Raw genomic sequence first — 10,725 nt, forward strand, 5'->3', positions numbered from 1 at the left:
GGCCTCTTTTCGAGTTTTGCCCATCGTGCCCTCCGTTATGAAGGGGTATGGGACAATCTTAGCCGTCCTTGTGTTGGAGGGGGTCTACCGAAGCGGAAGTGATCAGAAAATAACTAGCACTACAAAAAAATCACAACTAGAATATATTCCAATCTCCCCGGTGTCTGTGTGGATACGACCTGAAGAAGCGAAACAAGGCCGGCCTGCCCCTTTTCGTCCGCAGCGAGGCCACGACACCCTGCGACTAGGACCAACGCTCTCCTTGACCGATCCGACGACTTACACGCGAGGTCAAGGCGGTGCTCGCTAGCCGCGATTCACCAGGGCGCGGGATTTCCTGGGAGCTTAGTAACTCTAAGGATATGGCACTACCTAAAAGTATCACAACTACTCCCTCCGTTCCTAAATATAAGTCTTTGGAGAGATTTCACTATGAACCACATACAGATGTATGTAGATGCATTTTAGAGTGTAGATTCATTCATTTTGCTTCGTATGTAGTCTATAGTGAAATCTCTACAAAGACTTATATTTAGGAACGGAGGGAGTAGAAAACTAGGCTTCTAACTTCTCCTACGCAGTCATCAGTTAAACATTTGAGCTGAAACCTTACTCTGTAAACTCGGAAATATTACAATGAAAAGAAAGGAAATATAAAAACGAATGAAACAGACACACGGACTTGACAAAGCAGTAATAAACCGATGTTATATGTGGTCCATCACCATAGAAGTAAAGTCAAGCAATGCACTGGGGTGCCCTCGGCACTATTGAAAGGCCTCGAGGCCTCAGCATGCCGTGAACAAGTGGATTGCAATAACAACACCTGCTTACTCGACAACTATCGCCGTGGAGTGTTGATGGCTTTTCTTTGTTCGCCGGATGTTATATATCACCGCATTAAGAGATCATCACACCCAAGACCCTCACCGGCTAGCTCTGGTTTCGATGCTTGCCACCAACACCATCAAAGGGCATTGCAAAATTGAGCATACAGAAAAGAACGAACCTTTCTATCATACTAAGCTATCGTTACCACAATGACAACGACCAACCGCGACTACACCAAGAACACATAACTCAACCGCGGATTAGCAGCCAACATCGTGGAATAAACTATAGCATGCACGGCGAATAGGCAACTGAAATATCAAGAGGCGGCACCATACGAGAGGTAGACGCCATCTCTGTGACACTTATAGGCGCAAACTAAGACCCCTTCCAACACAGCTGAAATCCACACCTAACATGGCCAATGAAGGCGGAGAGGCTAAAGACCGGGGTTGATTGAGGATGAACTCGGGTAGCACAACCATGCCACATCACGCCGCCCAATCCAAACCCATGGAAGGAAATGGCATACAGGAACGACGTCATTACAACAACACATTAGCAAATCACAACATCAAAATTGCTTTTACGGACGACACTTGCCCGCACGACCTGGAAACGATACTTCCTCCCGACAGCTCTAAGCAACAGCCAAAAAACAAACAATTGCCTACCACGCACTGTTGGCTCTGCCACGTACGATTGTCCATGCATCGGACGCAACTTTGTCGTGTGTGTAGCAACACTCTCACAACATTGCAACACGGTTGAGATGTTTGAATGACCTCATGACAAGTTGTAACTATACTTAAGCTGTGACATTTCCGAATGCAGAATGACATGCAACATTCTTTACATAGGCCAGCAACAACAAACTTCATAATCTGTGTTCAAATATACGACCTCCTGGCTAGTAGTAGTACGACCGGCCACATGCACGTTACGTTAGCAGCAATATAATATACCAGTACTACGGAGTACTACATGTAATGCAAAGCGCCAACAGACCTAGCGCTACTCTGCTAGTCGTGTTTTCTAATAATCCATTGGCTCGGTTATTCCCGCGGCAAAATATATACTGCCCGTAATTTGCGCGCGCCTAAGCACCGTGCACTCCGAAGAGCTTCAGCGCCCCGTAGGTGGTGGCCATGGCGAGCCACCCTCCCACGAGCACCCGGGCCCCGGACCGCACCGCGCTCGCGCCGCCCAGGTACGCGCCCAGCACGCCGAAGCCGGCGAGCCCGACGCTGCTCGCCGCGCACACGGCCGCCACCCTGCCCGCCCACGTCCGCACGAACCCGCCGCTCAGAAGCGGCAGCGCGGCGCCCGTCGCGAACGCCAGGGCCGACGCCCCCGCCCCCATCGTCGGGCTCGGCAGGCTACTCCTGTCGCCGCTGCCTCCGTCGCCGTCGTCGCGGCGGGTGCGCTTGATCTGGGCCACCTCGATGTCGTACTGCGCGTACACGGACACGAACTCGCCGATGGCCATGCTGCAGGCGCCGGACACGAGCCCCGCGACGCCCGACACGAGCATCGCGCGCCTGGACTCGTTGACGGCGCCGACGCCGATCATGAGGGAGGCCACGGTGACGAGGCCGTCGTTGGCGCCCAGGACGGCCGCGCGGAGCCACTGCGCGCGGGCTACGTAGTTGACGCCGTCGCCGCCCGGGCTGCCGCCACCCGCCTCCACGTCGGCCGCCGCGGGACTGATCTCTTCTTGCTTCGGCTCGGCGGGGGACTTGGGTGCGGCGTCTGCGGCCGCGTGGACGCGCGAGCTAAGGTCGGCGGGAGCCATGGACGCGGCGCACCGCAGGTGCAATGAGAGGAGGAGCTCTGGCACTGTTGTGTGCAGATGGGAACGGGGAGTGGATCGTGGTAACCATACGCGCGGCGGCCGGGGTATTTATAGGGAAACTAGCTCATCGTCATGGATATTTTTCTTTAGCACTGCAAATAAGAAGGAATGATACGTGGCCACACACTGAGATCAACTTTCTGTGAGTCGCACGCCTTCGGCGGGTATTATATGGGCACTGCAAAGAGTTTTGATTCGAACCAGCGTAGAAACACAGCGAGGCATGTGTGAGCGTTTGCATCCGTGTTGTGTTAAAAAAAATAAGTATCACACGTGTGGCACGAAGTAACACCGCCCTGATGTTTTTACAACTAAAATTGTCATCGAAAAAAAAACTAAAACTTGTCATTCAAATACTCCGTCCGTTCCCAAATATTTGTCTTTCTAGCCATTTCAAATGGTTACAACATACGAATGTATGTAGACATATTTTAGAGTGTAGGTTCACTCATTTTGCTTCGTATGTAGTCACTTGTTAAAATCTCTAGAAAGACAAATATTTAGGAACAGAGAGAGTAGAAATTTGTCATGCTTCACAACTAAAGTTGCCATCCTCGGGTAACTAAAGTTGTCATAAAAGAAGTCAGGGCGGAATTGCTTCATGCGACATGTGTTGCACTAATCAGGGTCCACAAAAAATCAAAACAGCGAGTTTTCTTTTTCTTTCCTTTATTTATTAATTGATCCTTGAGAGTACGTGGTGCGACATCTGGGAAGCGCTCGAGAACACTTCGGGCCGGTGGGATTCCATTTCCACTCGAGTTAAAACGGCAAGAGTAGCGCTACCTCGGGTTGTTTGAGCGCCGCTGCACCGCCAAACAGGCGTTCGTCCGGCGCGTCCCACAAGTTTTCGACGAATCCACAAAACTGGGAAAGAACGGCGTGGTAACACTGGTAACCGTCGTCCTGATGCATCACAGAACTGGGAAAGAGCGGCGTGGTAACAGCGTCAGTGGCTTTTTCTGCTATTTGTCACTTGGCTGGTTTTGTCCCTGGAAAACACAAATGCGAACAGAAGCATCAGCACAATCGGCCACCTTGTGAACAGATGTGCTCATGTTACCCGCCTAAAACTGAACGGGTTCAGAAGCTTGCTTGCGACGACTCACAGCTCAACATTTTCAGGAAACATTTGCGTTATCCAGCTCTCGTTGGAGCGGATGGAGCGCGTTCTCACTCGAAACAAGCAAAAGGGATGATGAAGATGATTCCTGCCGTTACTTTACTCGTTTACAGAGACGCGTTTGCTCTGAAGAAAAGGGCAGATGCCACAAAAAGGGAAATGGATACACACAAGCCAGGCTGAAAGCAGAAACTCCAACGTTGCAAGCAAGCTCGAACCTGCCATTTTCGATTCCGGCAGTGCGCTTTACAGATAACCAGGTAGTACAGAAGCATCAGTCGCAAAGCAAGTAAGAATGCATCTGCTGCAGAATTCATGGTTTCATACTGCCCCTCAGTCCCTCACGCAGAAATCTCATCTCAGGACATCAAGGATGCAGCGCACCAAGAGCATTAGTACAAAGAGCTGGCATGGAACAAATAAATAGTTCAGTATGATGATGATTATATATAATTCCAAACACACACCAGTGGGTTTCCAGCAACACGAATCCGGTCGGTTTTGCTTTTATACAAAACACTATCAACAGAGGCGGATCACGAGACTGCTTGAGTTTGAGAACAAGATGGTGTAACAAGTGTGCCAGTTGATGGTTATATACATAGCTCATGGAGATCCCCTCATTCCTCGATAAGTATACCGATCTTACCGTGTAATAGTATCCTGTGTGTTTGGCTGATTGGGAGCCTTCGTCCGTTAGGTTAGGATCTATCGAATGAATCTTGCATTCTAGATCTACTACGGGAGAGCAGGTTCTCCTTTATGTCTTTGAAAGATTCAAGCTCCTCGAATGCATCAGATGTTCTACGGGACATGAACGAGCTGGTGTTGCCTGCTTCGGTAGATTCGGCCCTTGATGTCACAGATGAATTGCTAGGATCTCGCAACGGACGTGCAGACCTCAGCAGATGGACAAGATAGCCAACAGCAGCATCTTGCGATTTATGGGAGGACGTACCCGACTGGTCCCCCCTACCACCACTGCTCCTGTAAAGTGCATGTCATGGAAGCACGTCAAATTTTGCTGATCGATAAGATTTATTAAACAGGGTTAACAAAAGGCTCTCAAGTACTACTAAACATCACATAACATATACTGTACATGTAGCATATACTGCTTAATTAACTAACTGGATACCCAGGTCATGAGCCACATGGAAATATCTTGCAAATTTGAAGCAGGACTCAAACATACCCAGGTCTGGAATCAGGTGCATCGACATCATCCACAGCAAAAGGAAGATATGCATCATCAGTATCATCTTGCGTAGACAGTCTGCTTGAACTCCTTGAAATCCCGTGTCGTGGAGAACCACTAGAGGAGAAAACACCTGAGAACCTACCAGATTCCTCCCTACTGTCCTTAGTCTGCATATAGGCCAAAAGATATAGACTTAGCAGGCATAAAATCTAGTCTATCAACCTTGGTTTATAGAGCGCAATGGAAAAATGAAGGTAATCATAAGACTCATATGCTGCCCGTCATAGGTGTGAAGAGTGGTGACCCGTTTGCCTGCCACTTTTGGCATAGAACTTTGCCAACATCCAAACATCCCCTCACACTTGCAATGCACAGGTTGTGGACCATGCGAAAAAAAGATAAGAAGGAAAAGGCCGTAATATATCGGTATCAGGTTCTTATAAGATGTGGCCCACATATCAGTTGGCGAAAAAGAAACACTTGAAGATTTGTTTGAGCAGAAATGGAGTGCACAAACAAGTTATTTTGGATAAACTACTAAATACTGATTTATGAAGAAGACATGCTTAGAAAACTCAAGCAGGTGCACCTACTGGTATTGTTTGTACAAGAACGGCTCAGACACCGGCACTCCACGGAATACATTCCGCCAACAGGAGTTGAACTCTGGTACTCCAAACATCATAACTCAGTTAGAGTAGGCGGGTTTATCTCTCATGCAGTCCCACCAACTGAGACTGAGAGATGCTCAGTTATGAAGGAGACATGCCGATTTGGCTTATTACATTTCTTTAGCAACATGATCTTAAATGCAAGTGCTCACGGATCTTTATCATAGCGAATTGGCCTAACAGGTGAATTCAGAAAGAAGAACTTACTGTTTAATTCAACTCATTGAAAAAAAAACAAGGGCATAAGATTAGAAATAAAATTCTTAGAAATCCACTGATTTACAATGTGAACACTATGTTTGTCAGCTATCGGCATAGTGATTTCCAGTATCAAATATGAATATAACAAGTTTCACATCTATCAACTTTTGGAACAGTTATTTCCAATCCCAGATATGAATATTATACTCCCTCAGATCCATATTAATTGTCGCTGATTCAGTACGACTTTGTACTAAATCAGCTACAATTAAGATGGATCGGAGGGAGTAACAAAATTAAGATTTTCAAGTTTTGACATAGAATCTACGACCAAGTATGTGTAATGCATAAACTAATTTATGAATAGCATCAGGGATACAGAGGAGATATATTGGAAAAGGGCGAGCTTACGCAAATTTACTCAATATAAGGAGTTTTCTTACTTCACAGGGCCTTATAAAACTAGCAGCCATGATATAAAGTGCACCAGAGGTCCTATAAAGTATCACAAGTATGTCAAGTTAGTCCTAAAAGTATCAAAATGCATATTTCCGGAACTTGTCTACTTTTTTGAGACCCGAATATGCATTTTCATACTATTAGGACTAAAGCTACTTAGTCCGGACAGGTTTGATCTACAAAGAACCAGGTGAGGTGTCATTGCCTAAATAAGTAAATTCAAATAAATAAAATAGCATGTCAGGCTTTGAGCAATTCTGGTGAACTCTTATGCTCCAATCATGGTGTGTACATGGTACAGATTGACAATACAATTGTCATTAGTAATCAAACAAAATTCAATAAAAAGAAGGTTTAGTATGCCGCGGCACCATAAGATTATGAGAATCATATCATACCAAGCGCCAGTCTGGAGTGATACAAATTGTGCTACTACAACTATCAGGCTAAATGTTCGAGAAACAATATCAGGCTAAATTAAACAAGCTATGTATTAGTTCTCAAACAAATAGCTGTGCGCTCACACTAAGGCTCTAACAGGGCGCTCTTTATGCTGAAATCATGTATCTGTTTAAATGAGAATAATAGACTAAAGTTTAGGCTCCTAATCTTGTACCGAATTGGTGAAAGGGAAGTTTTAACAACATGACTTTATGGTTGGTTGCATGTGTTGCCACGGCCTTCTAACTTTAGTGAGGATTACTAAAATTACCAAGATTCCACACTAAGGCGTGTAGGCTCCTGACCTTGTATACTACTCCCTCCGTTCCGAATTACTTGTCGCACGTATGGATGTACTTATCTAGATGTATTTTAGTTCTAGATACATCCATTTCAGCGACGAGTAATTTGGGACGGAGGAAGTACTACCTACCGAATTGGTGAAGGGACTACTAAAATTACCAAGATTCCACCCTACTTGACACAACATCATATCAACCACCCTTATAGACCCCGGGCTGCATTTCGGATAGACCGATTCCATACAATCTAAACTGTCCTTGAGTTTTCAGTTATGCACACAAACATCATCAGTTAAGCATATGCAAATGCGAGGAATCACCTTTGGAGCAGCAGGCAAGTTAGCGTAGAGATCGGCCATCCGGAGCCCCTCTGCCTTCCGGGATGAGCGGCCGCTCTCTGTGAGTGACTCGTGTGACCGTGCCTCCCCTCGCACGCTCTTGGGTGAAGGTGGAGGCAGCATGAACCCCCTGCTGGGATCGGACATGTTCCGATACTGGACAGGGCCCCTCCCTCCGCCCGCTTGCGGTATGCTCATTGGTGCGGTCTCCCCGCTCAGCCGCGACTGCAGGTAGCCGCCACCGAACGTGGGAGGAGATGGCGTGGGAGACGCGTACAGCGTTGGGGGCGGCGAGAACTTGGCGTGCTGCCCGGGCGACTGTGGCCAGTAGGCACCAGCAGGCGACGCCCAGCTGTTGGGGCGCCGTGAGGGCAGCGGCAAGGCCGAGCTGGCAGGCTCCGTGAGCGACGACGGGAAGGAGCGCATAGGCTCCGCTGCCGGGCTCCCGACGTAATCGGTGATGAGCATGGCGGAGGAGAGAGACGTGATCTCGAAGTTGTAGGCGGCGAGGGTGGGGAGGTACTGGACGGACACGACCAGGCGGCCGAGGTGGGTCTCGACGGGGGGGAAGCCGCGGGTGCGCATGGCCGCCTCGTCGGCGCGGGAGAAGGGGGCGGCGAAGGAGCCGACGCGGTAGCCCATCTCGTAGTTGTAGCCCTGGCCGGAGGCGCAGAGCGTGCGGAAGACGCGGTACGCCGGGAGGAGGCGGAGCGTGGTGTAGAGCGACCTGAGCAGCGTGATGCAGCGCTTGTAGGCCCTGTTGACGGCCAGCCCTTCCCCCGCCTCGGCGGCCGCCCTCTCCCCCGGCGCCCAGGGCTCGCACGCCACCGTCCACCTCTCCACCACCTCCTCCTCCTCCCTGGCGCCGGCCGACGGGGCCAGGTACACGTCCACCACGACCGGCTCCCCGAGGGCCGGCTCCGGGACGTGCTCCGCCGCGGGCGGCGCGTGGAGCGGCAGGTGGAACCACCTGTCCCGCCTCCGCACCGCCGCCGACGCCGACGCCGGCGCCGGCGCGATCGGGCGCGGCGCGCGCGCGGCGAGGATGGCGTGCAGCGCCTTGAGGTGGAACTGCGGCACCATCAGCTCCGCGCCAGACCGGCCGCCGCCAGAGTCCGACAGGCTCGCCATTGCGCGACCAGATGATAGTACCAATCTACTCCCCGCAACTCCGCGGCAGTCAAACCCTGTTCCCCGCTGCTACTCTGCTGCATGGCTGGGGCGCGCGCGGCGGTACGGCCGCATAAATCTGGGCTCGCTGGTGCGCCAGGGGCGATCGGATTGGAGAAGGCGGATCCGCGCACGACCGGGACCGGGACCTGGCTGGCTTGCTCGGGAAGGAGGAGGAGTTCGGATATGTCGTTCGTTCGTTTTGGCGTGCGCGACCGTGGGGATTGGGGAATTTGGTTCGTGGTTTTGAATCGCGCTAACGGGTGGTCGCTGTTGGCGTCCGTCACGCCGCAATCAGTTTCGTTTTAGGTGCCGCGAGGAAGCCATCATCACCACCACTTCACCAGTTCCAATGATTTGCGTTGCGATAAGAAGACAGACTCTCTCTCTCTCTCTATCTTTTTCATTCAAAAAAAGAGAGTCAAAGGTAGTTTTGCCAAATTTTGTCAAATTCGGGTTGATGAAGTGTAAATTTTGGACTGATGATTGATGATAAGAACTAAGATGCGGCTGCTGTTGGCGTGGCTGTGCCGTGCACGTTGGCCGCGTGCACGTTTGGGGCTTGTTTGATGGAGTGGAGAAGGAAGGAAGCTTTGAAGGGACGGCTGAATGAATAATAATATTTCCTTCCTTTGATTCCCTCCCTCGTTTACCTATCAAATCAGCCTATACTAGTACTAGTATTGTTGTTGCTTTGGCGTGTGAAGGAGCGCGAGACAGACGTGTTCGTCCCTTCCAAAAGAGGGCTTCGTAATTGCTTTGGACTTTTGTAGTACCACATCTACATGAGATGAGATAGGGTCTTCCAACAGTTTCTATTTCCGCGAACCAACCTGTGATTGGATGGTTAGAGGAACAACGGTATCCCCAGCCCACTAGAGTTCATATGCTCGCATTATTTCTAAATTTAATTATTAATTAATATGGGTTGAAGGAAGTATTTATTTCTGACAGTTGTGTCATTTTCGGTCCTAATCAAAATAAAGTTTGCATGATATGGTTTCATTGGATTTTTCTTTACTTCAGAATTCACTTCATTCAAGGCTTTGTGTGGACGGACATGCGCTTATTTGGATGGACGTGTAATTCCAACTAGTAAATATCCCAGACTTGTGGAAAAACAAATGTCAGCAAATATCTGCGCAACAAGGGGCTCATGGACAAGTGATCAGCGATGAGGGCGACTGGAGGCGCGGCGGGCGGGGCGACCACGGGGCCTCCGCCTCCATCCTCCGGTGACCATCGACGGGTGGGCGGCCGGTTCTGGGCTCTCGCCGACGACGACGAGGACGATGGAGAAGAGGACGCGGATGCGACGTCGCCATCTCCGCCATCGCCGACGCCTTCCGATTTCTTGTGTGATTTTTTGAGTGCAGGTTACGACGAAGATGAAGTGGCAACTACGATCGACAAAGTTCTGCCCCCCGATGATCCGGCTAGGGTTGGGCTTCATGCGGGAGAGAAGAAGGAAATGCTTTGACGCGTGGTTCATCGGAGGACGGCGGCGGCGGTCCAGCCATGGAAGGGCCCCCTTCCTAAGGTAGGGCTTCCGAACCTAACGTTTTTTGATCTGATCCGACCGGACTCGTGGATCACCGTGAAGAGTAGAAGAAAGCCACGCCGGCAGGGCCTAGATCGGCGCCTGAGGTGGCCGCGGCGGCGAAGCCGACGGTCATGGCGATCCCGATCCAGGCGGCTCGCTAGGAGCGTTTGAAAACGCTCCTGGGCCGAAGTGGGCTGGGTGTGGAGGACGGGCTGCAGTGTATCTGTGGGCTGGGAACTGCTGGGTATGAGGCCCAGTCAGGTCCAGTCCAGATCGCTAATGTGGGCGACGTCGCATGCAGAGTTCGATCGACGTCCCCAGCCTCTCCCTCGCACACTAGGGTTTTTCGTCGCCGCAATCCACACCTTCGTTCTGCGGGGGGTGGTCGTGCTCGGCGAATTCTTCCACTTGGGGCTATGGCGGGCTGCGGTGGTGCGCTGCCGCCCGAGAAAAAGCCCGCAGTGCCCTCCGGGTCAGGACGCGCCGGGGTAGCGCCGCCGCTGGGCGCTGGCGGTGGCCGTGGCGCGGTGCCACCGCCGGTCCCTGGGTCTGGCCGTGGGGGGGCGCCTCCGGTGGTTTCGGCTGCGGGT

General features: G+C 50.8%; 2 protein-coding genes across 2 annotated transcripts; both read right to left on the minus strand.

Moving 5' to 3' along the window:
• Positions 1-1,627: 1,627 nt before the first annotated feature.
• LOC123141574 (vacuolar iron transporter homolog 2-like) lies at positions 1,628-2,689 on the minus strand. The gene has a single exon (XM_044560681.1). It carries the CDS (start codon positions 2,624-2,626, stop codon positions 1,931-1,933), a length of 696 nt encoding a protein of 231 aa, XP_044416616.1. The 5' UTR covers positions 2,627-2,689; the 3' UTR covers positions 1,628-1,930.
• A 1,531-nt stretch (positions 2,690-4,220) lies between these two features.
• Positions 4,221-8,881, minus strand: LOC123144952 (autophagy-related protein 13a). Its single transcript, XM_044564226.1, has 3 exons — positions 7,405-8,881; positions 5,005-5,177; positions 4,221-4,796 (listed from the first exon to the last, which is right to left on the minus strand). The coding sequence occupies exons 1-3, from the start codon at positions 8,551-8,553 to the stop codon at positions 4,511-4,513; spliced, it is 1,608 nt and encodes a 535-aa protein (XP_044420161.1). The 5' UTR covers positions 8,554-8,881; the 3' UTR covers positions 4,221-4,510.
• Positions 8,882-10,725: the final 1,844 nt, after the last annotated feature.

The sequence above is a fragment of the Triticum aestivum genome, chromosome 6D (genome assembly GCF_018294505.1).
Source record: "Triticum aestivum cultivar Chinese Spring chromosome 6D, IWGSC CS RefSeq v2.1, whole genome shotgun sequence".
NCBI classification, from domain to species: domain Eukaryota; kingdom Viridiplantae; phylum Streptophyta; class Magnoliopsida; order Poales; family Poaceae; genus Triticum; species Triticum aestivum.

Coding starts and splice junctions, on each gene's coding strand:
- LOC123141574 (XM_044560681.1), bottom strand. CDS start 2,626: ATGGCTCCCGCCGACCTTAGCTCGCGCGTCCACGCGGCCGCAGACGCC.
- LOC123144952 (XM_044564226.1), bottom strand. CDS start 8,553: ATGGCGAGCCTGTCGGACTCTGGCGGCGGCCGGTCTGGCGCGGAGCTG. Junction 5,178..7,404: donor ACTTGCCTGCTGCTCCAAAG/GTGATTCCTCGC, acceptor GCCTATATGCAG/ACTAAGGACAGTAGGGAGGA. Junction 4,797..5,004: donor GCACCTGATTCCAGACCTGG/GTATGTTTGAGT, acceptor TGCACTTTACAG/GAGCAGTGGTGGTAGGGGGG.